This window comes from Gymnoscopelus braueri, assembly GCF_963280865.1.
Source record: "Gymnoscopelus braueri genome assembly, chromosome: 18".
NCBI lineage: Eukaryota > Metazoa > Chordata > Actinopteri > Myctophiformes > Myctophidae > Gymnoscopelus > Gymnoscopelus braueri.
In genome coordinates this window covers 15142287-15156905 of record NC_137618.1, presented here as the reverse complement: position 1 = coordinate 15156905, position 14619 = coordinate 15142287, and the positions used below count along the sequence as shown (strand labels likewise).

Sequence of the window (14619 nt, the reverse complement as noted above, 5' to 3'; positions counted from 1 at the left end):
TTCTTCTTGGTTTTTGGCTGTTCCGAGGAGCTGGCGTCCAGCATGGGCTGCAGGATCCGCCTCCTGGCGTTTATGAACCTGGAGACAGGACGGTGCATTTTTTATGTGTGCTTACTGGAACCATTTGTCCATGAGAGAGAAAATAACCAAGATTTTCCACAGGACTCAATGCAACCACCAGGGGCTCTTTGGGTCTTTTCCAAATAATGCGAAAATATTCGGCAAGCATTTGGTGTCCAAACTATTCATATAGTTGACACCCAAGTCATTCAGTCCATTCGGTTACATTTGTACACTCCCAAAGTTAAATTAACACTGAGAAATCTTACAGTGTAGATTGGGGTCCCAGAGATAAAACATTTTATCAAATGGGGTCTGTGGCCTTAATGTATATCAAACTGGGGGGTCCTTAATGTAAAAAGGTTGAGAATCACTGCATTAACTGACCAGCAGGTGGAGCCACATACATGTTTCTAATGATTCTATTGTATTAGGTGGAACTTCATTAACTCACCAGTTGTTAACCTGTAGGAGGGTCAGGTTCGTCTGGATGGCGATCTGTTTCTTCTCATCCTCTGTTGGATATGGATGCTGTGGCAAACAAGCAAATACAAGTTTTACATTGGCCAAAAGTGGATTTAAGGTCAGCATATTCATATGGAAGATTCTTTGCATTGCTTCACGCCCCCATTTAAGACCATAAAGCTGTTAACACTCAAAATATGGGCGTAAACAGCTTAGTGAATCGGGCCCAATTGTACTATAAAAGGACTTTCAAGCTATACTATAATAAGAGGGAGTGCTGTTTATACTGTATGTTTAATTGTGTTATCTTGAAGTTTATTCAGCTATGCTAATGAATACAGTTCCTTCAGGATGTCATCGACTGTTGCTAAGTAACATATAAATTGTCAGCCCTGACTGAGAAATACCAGGCTAACATATATTAGCTGGCTTGTTAGCGTGTTGGCATGGTCTTTAATTATACAATGTTGATTCCTAGAGCTGTTGTACTATCACTATATTAAACAGAGAGAGAGAGAGAGAGAGAGAGCACACACGGTTAAAAACGGTGTAGAATGGAGGATACTTGCACTCACCCCGATGTGCTGGAAGAGCCACGAGCGCATGACGTTGGTGGCCTGCTTGGGGAGGACGCCGCGCTTGTTCTTAGACGAGCTGTCGTCGTGATTGAAGAGGTTCAGATCCTGGTGGAACTGCAGTTGTAGCTGAGACACACAAAACACACAAGCTCCATCATTCATTTGTTTGCCAAACTAATTTAAAACTAACTCATCTTAAGACCTGAGGCGATTCTTTAAAAAAATCTAAATCCTAAAAGTTTTTTTGAAAAATAAATAAATATATGTTTCAAGATTTTTCAAAAAATAGCAGATCTACAAGCTCATAGCGCGGCACTCGGTGCCGCGCTATGAGCTTGTATATCTGCTATTTTTGAATAGCCAAAGAAATCTAAAGTGACACAGATGCGTTCCAGGTATTAATGGGTTAAATATGATTGTCAACATTAATTGACACTTCAAATTATTTAAAATTTTCAACCCATCACATCAAGATACGGTATACTAAACCGTCCAGAGACACAACAATGTGGAAGAGAAAAGAGTATTAGTATGTAGTAATGTACCTGATTGTTCTGGACGCGTATAGTCCCAGGAGAAATGGCCTGTGTCACCACCTGGCCTTGTGGAGTGACTACTGTAACAGGCTGGTATACTGTTCCCCCTGGAATGGACACACATACAATGTTAGCCAACTAGTCCACTGAGAGCAGACTACAGGAAACAGAAACAGTCCAGACATGAGCCCTTTTTGTAATTTATTCATTCATTCATTCATTCATTCATAACTGAGCTGCGTAGCTCAGTGTCAGATGACCTCTGCGGCGTTGACCTTCGACCACCAAATTGCACCATTTCAGATCATGAGTTACAGATCTAATGTATGAACTAATACATTTCATGGCCTTGTGTTGAGATTTGATGATAATAAAGTGTATTGATCATACATATATATTTTAACAATAGCTCCACAGTTCAACTAGCAAGGCTCACATTCAAGTGTCTCATAGAAAGACTACATATACAAAAGGTAACATCGGAACAGCGCACCTAAATATATACTTATACTCCGTTGATCGCCGGTTTCCCACATTTAAAATAGCCAATCTCAAAGCTAACAATGCGTTGCGACGGCTACTTTCGTCATATGACAATGTATAAATGAGGCTTTAGGAAGCAATGTGCTCAATAGCAGGAAGATGGAGACATTTATCATTGTGTACAAAAAAAAAGGACTTAACGGTCACATCTTGACGACGTGAACACATCTCAGTTGTGAGGCTTATAAATAATTAAAAAAAAATCTCTTTGGCTTTCTGTAAAGCTAATGCTAATTCAGCTGTGTATAAAGAACATAATTGTAGATGGATAAACAGAGAGGTATTGAAGCATCAAAACACACACCACCCGGAGGGTTGGGGAAAGGGAGAAAATGAAAAGATGTCTGACTGCCAACTTGTTAAAATGTCTGTTCTACGTGATTCTAATAAAGATATTTATTAATAATAATAAAAAACACACACCACCCATCTCAGTAACAGTTTATTTCCACAGGCAGTCAGGTTGCTGAACAGCTGACACACCCAGAATGCATCGCACATTGTTGTTGTATAATATGTAATGTTATCCTGTACTGTATATTGTGTATACAATACATATCTATGCATTATATGTACACAGTATATGTAGGTCTGTAGTGTTTGTTGGTTTTGGGATGGTGTGTCCTTTGTGTCGTGTCGTGTCATGTTGTGTTAAGACAGAGAGAGAGCCAGAGCACAAGTATTTCATTGCATAATAAACATGACAATAAAGTTGAACTTGAAGGTACATAAAATATGGGTATGTAACACAGACATACTCCTGCATTTGCACAAGAATAGCTGTGTGTGTGTGTGTGTGTGCGTGCGTGTGCGTGTGCGTGTGCGTGCGCGTGTGCGTGTGCGTGTGCGTGTGTGTGTGTGTGTGTGTGTGTACCTGAGGGGGAGGTTGTATGCCAATCTGACATACCTGCTACCATTTGGGTCTGGTTGACCGTTGTAACGGTAACATTGCCCTGTTGCAGGGCAGATGCTGGCACCATGATCTGACCCTGCGGACTGATGGTTCCTGTGAAGGAGGTGGTCTGCACACACACACACACACACACACACACACACACACAGGCTTGTATTACTAGACCGCCCATTGATTTCCATGACTACAATGATTCCTCTCTGCTTCTTGGCTGCTTGACCAACTGTTTTGTCACTCTGGGTTACAGTGTCTGCTAAATGTGATCGTATCCCATTAGCATTTAGGATTAGTGGTTGTCAAGTTCAAGTGAGGGAGTTCCACGGGGTACCCTACTACCCAGGGATTAAAGCCAGAAAAAATCCCAAGACTGAAAAGGATTTTTAGATGGGGGGGGGTGCCTGAAAATCATTGTCAGACCGGGGGGGGGGACGTTGTGAAAGGGGAAACCCCCGAACCTTGCATCGGTTTATAGTGATGGGCCGATACCACATTTCTTCAATTCGATACCGATATTTTTGGGGGCGATTTTCCGATACCGATACCGATACCGGAACAGGAACCGGAAACAGAATCAAACCGGAAACGGGACCGGAAATTGCCATACCGGAACCGGAAATTGAGATAAACCGGAAGTACATGAAAAAGTATCGTTTATTTTTTTTAAGTATCGATACCAAACGATATTCAGACAATCGATCGATATATCGATACAAGTATCGATATGCCCATCACTATAATTTACCCCTGTCCTAGAATAAGACAGGGACAGGGCTGCCAACTTTCATAAATTTCTAAGAGTGAGACTTTAACTGTCGGGCGGCGATTTTTTTTAAAATAAATAATAAAGGCTGGTATTATAATATGTTACTCTCTACCTCCCCCTACAGACTGGTATTATACTATGTTACTCTCTACCTCCCCCTACAGGCTGGTATTATAATATGTTACTCTCTACCTCCCCCTACAGGCTGGTATTATAATGTTACTCTCTACCTCCCCTACAGGCTGGTATTATAATATGTTACTCTCTACCTCCCCCTACAGACTGGTATTATACTATGTTACTCTCTACCTCCCCCTACAGGCTGGTATTATAATATGTTACTCTCTATCTCCCCCTACAGGCTGGTATTATAATATGTTACTCTCTACCTCCCTCTACAGGCTGGTATTATAATATGTTACTCTCTACCTCCCCCTACAGACTGGTATTATACTATGTTACTCTCTACCTCCCCCTACAGGCTGGTATTATAATATGTTACTCTCTACCTCCCCCTACAGGCTGGCTGGTATTATAATATGTTACTCTCTACCTCCCCCTACAGGCTGGTATTATAATATGTTACTCTCTACCTCCCTCTACAGGCTGGTATTATAATATGTTACTCTCTACCTCCCCCTACAGACTGGTATTATACTATGTTACTCTCTACCTCCCCCTACAGGCTGGTATTATAATATGTTACTCTCTATCTCCCCCTACAGGCTGGTATTATAATATGTTACTCTCTACCTCCCTCTACAGGCTGGTATTATAATATGTTACTCTCTACCTCCCCCTACAGACTGGTATTATACTATGTTACTCTCTACCTCCCCCTACAGGCTGGTATTATAATATGTTACTCTCTACCTCCCCCTACAGGCTGGTATTATAATGTGACTCTCTACCTCCCCCTACAGGCTGGTATTATAATGTTACACTCTACCTCCCCTTACAGGCTGGTATTATAATGTTACTCTCTACCTCCCCCTACAGGCTGGTATTATAATTTTACTCTCTACCTCCCCTTACAGGCTGGTATTATAATATGTTACTCTCTACCTCCCCCTACAGGCTGGTATTATAATGTGACTCTCTACCTCCCCCTACAGGCTGGTAGGGCCTGTAATAAAGGCCAATCAAAAAGAAGGCCATCAAATAAAACGAAGATTTTTTTAAGTCCACGGAAATAATGAATTTAACTTGAAGGTTAAGGATGATTTAATTGTAATATAGTACAAGAATAGTGTAACTACTGTATCTGTAAAATATAACCCATTTATTTCATAAAATTATGTATTGGGTTATAGCCTATTTGTCTCAATATTTGTCACATTCAGCCCTGGACTTCACTAGGGGTCACATTAATCACATTAGAATCACAGATTAGAGATTTTATGTATTTTCCCCTATTTTCTGTATTTTTCACTATTTAAAATATATAGTATTTCTTAATTTTTAATAATTATAGCTCGTAGATTGGCTTTTTTCACCATTAGAAATTGTTTTAAAATAAAAGGTAAACAGTTTTCCCAACCGACAGAGAGTCAGAGACAATATTTTGCCTATATATGGTTCTGTATTAGTGTATGAGTCAGTTTTAGCAGATTTCATTCTAATTGGCTACTGTAGACTGCCTATGAATTTCATGGGCCTGGGTAGGGCCACCTGGCCTGGCGGATATCTGCCCTGTTGCGCAGCAGCACGTCAGCAAGTGAAGGAAATGAATAAATACAAATAAACATAATGTTTTGATGGATAAATGCAAATGATTAAATCATATATATATCTTCGCTGTCAGGCCGAAACCTTGTATTTCCATATTTCAACTTTATGTTTTTTCATAAATGAATGCCTTACTTCAGCGGTTCTCAAACTGGGGTCCGGGGACCCCCAGGGGTCCTTGAGGAGTTACATGACTTTAACTATGAGAGTGTTCCATTTGTACACTCTCAGAGTTAGGATTTCTTAGTATAGATTGGGGTCCCAGAGATAGCATAGAGGTATCACATGGGGGTCCGTGGCCTAATGCTTATTAAACTGGGGGTCAATGAAATTAAAAAGTATGGGAACCACTGCCCTACTTCATCATACAAGAGTGTCACACTATAAGAGTAAAAATAGCCGATCTACAAACTCCCAACATGCCGAGATATGATGTGTTGTGAGCTTGTAGATCAGCTATTTTCACAAATTACAATTTCCTATAGTATTGTTTGTTGATTACTTTTCATGCAGTAATGCTATTTTATATTTCATTTCTTCCTTCTTTTTTTGTATTAAAAAGGTCTTTAAAAAAATGGTCACTTTACTGTCATCTGGGGACCCCCCCCAAACAAAAAAATTACGTGGGGACCCCCCTGGGCCTTGTGGGTCCCGACACACAGGTTGAGAACCAGTGATTTGACTAACACTGCTAGTCACGGTTTGTTGTTAAAGTTTGCTGTCAATGACAGTCACATCAGAGCCTTCATTCACAACCAACGCCTCCATGATTTATGCTCGACTGACCGGTACGGCGCTACCACAGGTGGGAGTATAAACACAACAGTGCAATGCATGGTGGATAAACCTCCCCGCCTCCTGCCTTGAAAACCAATCATGATACCGTCACAAATGAAACACCGCCCAGAGTTTTGGCATTGACACCTGTATGGGTGATTTTTTTGTGAGTGACAAATAAATCCTCTCTGATTGGCAAACATAGCAATTGTTCCGCTGCTTATTTTAATGCAAGTGAACGTAAGCTAAGCATACGTTTATTGTCAATTACTGCTCCCTTCCCTGCAACAAATAATTATATCCTACCTGTTACGTGGTGTAATCCACTTTCGATTAAAAACAACAGTGTATTCCATTGTTCCTGTGATTTCATCGTTTGGACACTGCCACCATCCATACAGAGTAAAATCCATAACTTCAGCGGTAAATCCGTGCTACTTTAAGTCAGAATGAACGGAGCACAACTAACACAACTAACATTTCATGCCGTAAAAATAGCAGATCTACAAGCTCACAACGCGTCCCGTTCGTGATGCGTTGTGAGCGTTGGGAATGGAGCACTTAATGCATGCCGTAAACATAGCAGATCTACAAGCTCACAACGCGTACCGTTCGTGACCTGTTGTGAGCTTGTAGGTCTGCTATTTACCGCGCACGACACCGCCACACAGCTAAGTATATTGCTGAGGGCTAAACACGGTGTCGGGTTACAGGGGTTGTGACGCAGCACCAACGCAGCACTCTGAGCAGCTGATATTTATCGCTGGTGATGGATTATTTTTTAATTCTATGGGATGGTGGATGCTTTGTAATTTGGAGATCATTTTGAATAGCAAGTAGGCTACATTTTTATGACTTCGGTCATGTCATTGACACCGCGGGCATATACACATACCCCCCCCACCCACTTTTTTTTTTTTTTTTGCAGATCTGCACAGATCTCATAAATGACCCCTAAAAAATCCTCACGACGGAAATCCGTCGCCACGACGGAGAACTTTAATCCATGAGCCTACTACCCCTTTCAATGTACAGAAGCAACTCATGTCCAGTTAACTAAATATAAAGGGTTTAAGTAATTAAACACTCCTATACACACACCTGCGTTTTGGTGGGTGAGAAAGTCTGTCCCCCTCCTACAGGAGAATAGGGGCTGCCTGGGTCTCCGCTCAGCAGCGTCTCGCTGTTCATCTTGGTCTTGAGACAGGCGATGTAGCGGCTACAGAAGTCCTTGCACAGGTCACTCACCTTCTCCAGCTCCAACAGGTGGATACGCAGCACCTGGATGGCCTTCACCATCTGGGGGTACAGAGGTCAATGTCGAGAGGCTTAATTAAGGTCCACAAAGTGCATGCAAGTGTGAGTTTGTTAGGGGTGTCAAGATACACCGGCTTTTAGAGTAACTATGATGATTTAAAAATTGAAATGAATATCGTTTTCAAATCAATGTATCTACTAATTCTATCATTGGTGGCAATTTTCGTTTTTTTAATGGCTTCTATTTCAGCATACTAACTTCCAAGGAAGCGAAGGGCTTCTTGTAGCCTACTTATACGAGTAGTGATACATAGACCTTCTTGATTCTAGTTTCCATTAGCTTGGAGTCCCCACCAATGATGTCATTGGTGGGCAGGTTTCTGAACTGTCCAAAGCCCAGCTCTGAGACACAGAGCGAGTAGATGAAAATGGTACCATTACCATCTTATAACTGGAGGATTATAAAGAGGATTAGTGAGGACCAATTATATGAAGATATGGTTGAAAACTGGTTAAATGTTCTTTTGAGCATTCAACACAACCCAAATGTGTGCCCTTGTTTCATCCAAGTATGGAAATATTTTTACTTCCCCAAAAAAGCTGGGATCATAGTTGAGACCCCAGTATGTAGGTAATGTGATGCCGCTGCTGCTAAAGTGGGTCGCAATTCCATAATCACCTTCCCGCTAGCTGTGCCAGAGTATGGTGTATTCTTTTACAGGACACTAACATGAGTTACAATCCTGTTAAAGCTTAATGTAACCAACATGTTACAGTAAATGCCAAGCCCAGATAGTTAGCCAACACCTGTAATTGTGTGTGTCATTTTAACTGTTAAAATCTTCAGATTGACAAAGGTCAGTCGCTATTTGGAGTTTGTGTGTGCGTGCGTGTGAGTGAGAGTGTGTTTAAGTCAAAACAGTTGTACTGCTTTGTGAAATGCCTCATGAGTCGTAACTTTGTCTGGTTTTGTGAAATACAGTAAGACTAAACTTGCGGAGTTTCAGGATGAAACCACTTCGGACATACCAGGGCAGGAATTTAACACCAGCTGAATGAATGCTGATCATTTGTGCGCGTGGATGAATACCACTTTCACGTTTAGCTGACCATCAGTCAAAGGGCCTACTCCCACTGTCAATTTGGTGTCCCTATTTTGGGCATGTCATTATAGTCGAAACCCGTTGTTATTTTTGCCATTCATCGTACAACGAAACATCCTTGCCGTGATGCTAACAGGTGTCTCACCAGGTTGTCGAGGTCAGGGTCCTCGCTGAAGAATGCTTTGCCCTCTTTCTCTTGACTGCGGACAAAGTTCTCGATGTCGACATCGAAGCTGGCCGACGTGATGCAGTCGGAGCTCTGCGTCGACTGTTCACATTTCTCAAACAGCAGGGCCAACAGGGGGAACAGGGGATGCCTGGAAATGTCACACACACACATGTTTGTGTTAGTACTGTTTTGAGAGATTCCCATTGACAACATTCATTCCATAATGATAACAATTCTTTTTAAGGTATTTGGTAAAACAATATTGTGATATTTGATTTTGTCTATATCGCCCAGCCCCTAATAACAATATTGGACAGACAACTCGTGTTTCGCATCTATACCTCCATGTAAAGACTGCTCTCATGCCCAACAACCGCCTGATTATCATATGGAAGGAGAGACCACACAGACAAGAATCATCCTTAATGTCAGGAGTAAAAAGCATGTGAGGCACTATGGTGAAAGAGATTCTCAGTTCTTAGCTGATCTATCTGAAACGACTGGCCTTAAGGCAGGAGAGAGTCTGGACCACCGAGGGCTACAGAGGAGATGGAGGTCATTAGTTGGATGCCGAAGTCACACTCCAAAAATAGCAGATCTACAAGCTCATAGCGTGTCACATTGCGGCGCGTTGTTGGCTATGTATTTGTGGAGTATAAATTAAGCATTGGGGGAAGCTGAAGAAAAAGTCTGCATCATGATACAGTACATCTTTCTTAAGGTGGCATCAGGATTGATTACTAATTGATGAATAAAAAATAAAATAAAAAAAGAGAATCACTGTTAGAAGTGCTTGTTTACATTTAATGCAGGACAAATAATATCAAAATCAAATAATATATAGCAAAAACAGGGTTATGTGTTATGTACTTGATGTTTCTATGTCGATTCCCTGATATATGAGAAACATTATTATCAAATAAAACCTTGCTTCTCGATTATTCAGTTATAAGTCTGCTATTGGTTCTAAATATCGATTTCGAAATATGTTCGGTTATTTTGCCCATCCTGACTCTCTCCCGCTCTCTCACAGGTGTTGGTAAAGTGAGGGTCATACCGGTATATAGAGGCCTTGTCTGCGTCCATGGGTGTCTGCGGCTCTGCAGGGACCGGGCTGGGGGGCTCCACCAATGTCCCCTCAATAAACTTCTGCTCTGAATCGCTGTCTGTCTGTGCTACACCTTGCATCTGCAGGGCACAACATGAGAGAGAGTGAAACAAAAAAATGATGAGACCTAAAGAAAAGGACTAGAAATAGAGAGACACTCGAATACAGTGGAGGGAGGGAGAGAGAAAAAGAGAGACGGATCTGAACTGAAGCCATCATGTGAAGTTCCTGAGTCGCTGGAGGGCAAAGTACAAAATACTGCGCTTTCTCTGAAGACAAAACCTCTAGAGAATTCAGGACCAGAAACCGTTTGAGCCATATGCGGCAGGCCAAAGAAGCGCCAACTTTTCTGAGGTCAAGGACAGTGCAGGGAGACCAGGAACCAGTATCATATCGTCGATGTTGGGTGGAAACCTTGTATGTCCAAAACCGTTACTTTTCAAGAAATTCCAGTGGATCCAAAGTAGTTATTATTTAGTCAAAAGCTCTTGTTAATCCTTTTGATTGGTTAAACTCACAGACAGAACTTTGGACATGGCATCCCTAATGTGGGCATGTCATCATAGATGAAAATGTTTTGTCATTATTATTATTATTTGAATAACTAAAATGGCAGATCTACAAGCTGTAAGCGAAAAGAGCAGCTATTTTCACAACTTTTGCATGACACTGTGTCATAAAACAAAGTATAAAATATCCATACACTTATAAAACATCAAAAAGATGACATATGGAGATACAAGGTTTCTGCCCAACAGTGAGGGTATCATGTCCCCCGTCCTCCTGACTGTATCATATTCAGCCACTGGCGACAGGCACCGTCACACCAGGGTTCTTTGTGATGTTGGGCTTATTCATTGATTAGGAGCCAAGATGCGTCTTCTTTTATCCCCTTTCACACGTTTTCACACCCTGTCTGCCTACCAGCAACCCAGGCTCCATCCATGAACAGAAATCCCCCCCTCCACCCATGTGACTCAAACAGACGACAATGAATTTGATTGAGCGCAAATGCGGCTAAAAATGCTTGTTTGCCAGAACTGGAAAATGTCTCATCATCCATCCAGATCTTCCCCAGGTATCTCAATCTCTCTTGAGACACCCAACCCAACATTTGGTCTCTGAAACAAAGATGCCACGTAAGCAACTTAAAAAAGTGTGTGTGCCGACACAGAAATACAGAAATAGGGCTCTGCGTTATTTTGGTGAATCCCCACAGAATAATGAATTTGTGGCCATTCAGCACAATATGCGACTAGGCGCATCCCCAAATAGATTCTCCAAACTGATAATGATCGAATTGTCTATTTGTCGAAATGCATTGTCTCTTTCCTCCTTGACGTTTGATTCACCACGGTGGATTCACACGGTCCCCCCACACTGTAAAGGCATGGGATTCGAGGTCAGTTAAATGCACACATAGGCTGCCCTTTTCGCAAAGCTGAGCAGGTCATGCAGGCCTCAAATCAGAGCCTCGGGTTAAATTCTCAGCCAGACCCACCTGCTGCTCTCCGTCTGGGTACTTGTCTATGGACTGGGCTGCCATCATGTTCACTGCAGTGGCTGCGAACACTGGGGCATTATAGAAAGGTGGGACAGTTGGCCAACCTACACACACACACACACACACACACACACACACACACAGTTAAACCATTCATATTAGAAATATAAAGCTGCAACCATAACAGGTGTTAATGATATGCCTGTTCATTCAATCATGCCAAACAGCAGACGCCACTGGCACCAAACACTTAAAATGGGCGTATGTACATCGCTTTATTGTTTGTTTTACGGGATAATGTTGTAGTGGATGAAATGTTATACTAAGAGTGCTTGATGTAAAAGCAGTGCCCAATATGTTGATACCACATGTGCATTTCTGAGGTTCTAGCATCTTAATACCAAAAGTTCAAGTGGTGCTGTTGTTGTGTTTGGGGGGAGAGTAAAACAAACATTGATTTGCCATTTTGGGAAAAGATAACAAGATGTCTTGTCAATGTAGCTGCAGCCTAATAATGCTCACCAAAAAAGGACTGTTGGTTTACAAATGTATGCATATTATATACACATGTAACAATATTGTTTATAGACATGAGCCCAACTGGACCAATGTGAATGCTTAAAAACTTGAAATGAAAAAATATATATATATAATCAAATCAGTGAATCATTTGGTTGCATTCAAAATGTTTTTGTGGCAGGTTCGCCACGAAATAAAATAAAAAAGTTGCACATAATAAAAGTCAAGCGCTTTGATTAGAAGTGAGAAACACACCCACCACCACGATGGAACTTGAGCTTCACTTATACATCATCGTACAAGGGTGTCACTCTTCAAAAAAAAAACAGATATACAAGCTAACAACGCGTCACAGTGCGATGCGTTGTTAGCTTGTAGATCTGTTCTTTTTGTTTTGGCCACCGTCGTACGACGGAGTATAAAACCAAGCTTTTAGCTGTGGTGGTCAGTGTTGCCAGATTGTGCGAGAGAAATAAGCAACCAGGTCTATGAAAACAAGCCCAAAAGAAGCGACTATTATAGGACACGAGCACTCTTAACCTTATATACATTGGCTATTTGGAAATATTGAATAAAATGAGGAAAATGTCGATTGAAAAAAAAACATTTTTACAACACAAATCTTGTATGGGGTCCCTGGTATAAAATATTTTCAGATGGGGGGGGGTCTGCAGACAAATACATATGAATACCAAAACGCTCGCCCCAAAACACAGTCACCCGGGGCAAAACCAGCGGCACCTGGTATTCCTAAACGTTAACTTCAGTAAATTATGCCTAAACCTAACCTTATTCCTAATCTAAACCGCATAAAACTATGCCTAAACCCTAACCTATGCCTAAAACCTAACCTTATTCCTACACGTGACCTCAGTTACTGAGGCTCAGTAAAACGGTGCCAAACCTTAACTATTCCTAAACTTAGCCTCAGTAAAACTATGCCTAAACCAAGCCTCATTTCTAAACTTAACCTCAGTGAAACTATGGCTAACCCTAAACTTATTTCTAACCTTATCCTCAGTAAAACAAATACAAGAACCGCTGGTCCGCGAAAAAAAAATGAGGGGGAGCGTGTTTTGGGGGCGAGTCCTCCGGTTAATTTAGGGGGTCCTTGACATGAAAATGTGTGAGAGCCACTGGTTTAAACAACATTAGGGAACAAGCCCAAAATAAGCAACTACACTTTAGAAACAAGCCTTAAAAAAAACACAACCACCAATATTTACAAGCAACTTTACAGAAAAACAAGCCCAAAGTCGCTTATAACAAGCGGACATGGCAACACTAGTGGTGGTGGGCTAACCTCTTTAGCTTCCTTTCTGGCGGCATGAGAGAGAAAAAAAAAGAGAATGTTTATTATGAGCGGATTGCGGCGTGATCGCTGGCCGGCTGAGGAGCGACATAGATCGGCTCGGCTCGGCCCGTGGTGGGTGGGTACCGGGTGGGGGGGCTAGGCTTAGGGTCTGAATATAACTATTCCAAAATAGCCACACCATCGGTCCGGGGGCTAGCTAACGTTAGCAAAAACTGCTAAAACGTTCCCCCCTTGCATCCTTGCATGCTGGTACGGTGAGCGCATAGCAGCCAAAACGCAAAGCGCCATATTTAGCAAGGAAATCATTGCCAACAAAAAATAAATAAATAAAAAAACAAGCCGCGCCGCTGCGGAAGGATCATAAGTGTGCGATCTATATTATAACATAACGGTGATCCGGGGCGCTTAGTTTTTTTTTCTTTCCCCCCCCACCTCAACCAAAAGAAAACATGTGTAATTACATTTTAATAATGTAACGTGTATAAACTGTTATCAAAAGGCTAGTGAGTGATCAAAATCCTGCCCCACATCAGTCAATCAATCTCACGGAGGGACAGCTGCCCTCCCTCCCCCTGTAGGAGTAGTGCAGCCGGGGCCTTGCTGCTATAGCTGTCGCCCTCCTCCGCCTCAACACAATCCTCCTCTGCCCACATAAACGCCGACATATTTCTTTTCCTCCCCAGCAGACAGATTAGTATTCTTCAACCAAGCAGGGCCCTATAGCTGCTGCTACACACTGCTTTCTTTCCCCCACACAGCGCACACACACACACTCTGGGCTATACGTCCGCATAGTCTCGCCCTGGGCATTTTTTTTGTGTGCGGCCCAGATTGTTTGATTGATAGGGAACGGAAAAAGAGGATTTTGAGTGACAGCTTACCTGAGTGCCAATCTTCGTCACACTGACAAGCGGCTGCAGCAATCGGGACCCGCAGTTGTCGCGTTGCGTCATCGCGTAAGGACACGCAGGGCGTTTGGCTCATGAATATTTATGAGGTGGGAGGAGACATGACGTCCCGGATAGCGCCTTGTTCTCGCCCCCTTGAGTCTATCTGTGCACCCTGCTGTGTGTGTATATATACGGCTGGCAAACCTAATCCACACTGGCCTCATTTACGATTCCAAATACAAAAATAAAAAAGAGAAACATTTATGCATTACATTTAAACCACCATCTCTGCGTTTCCTGATGCTCTTTCTCATGCCAGTAGACAAACAAAGGACCACATCCAGATTGTTTTCTTATAAAATACTGCTTATAGCCGGTGATAATTAGGGCA

General features: G+C 42.1%; 1 protein-coding gene across 1 annotated transcript in view; it reads right to left on the bottom strand.

The window, feature by feature from the left end:
* Positions 1-14291, bottom strand: part of pknox1.1 (pbx/knotted 1 homeobox 1.1) — a gene marked incomplete at its 5' end in the record, with an annotated part of 17504 nt that extends 3213 nt beyond the window's left edge. Inside the window, 11 exon segments of the mRNA XM_080412374.1 lie at positions 1-78; positions 515-591; positions 1101-1229; positions 1649-1746; positions 3057-3204; positions 7465-7662; positions 8869-9040; positions 9950-10080; positions 11502-11585; positions 11588-11608; positions 14220-14291. The exon segment at positions 1-78 is cut by the window's left edge and continues 89 nt beyond it. Of these exon segments, the coding sequence (XP_080268500.1) occupies positions 1-78; positions 515-591; positions 1101-1229; positions 1649-1746; positions 3057-3204; positions 7465-7662; positions 8869-9040; positions 9950-10080; positions 11502-11585; positions 11588-11608; positions 14220-14291 (1208 nt within the window).
* Positions 14292-14619: the final 328 nt, after the last annotated feature.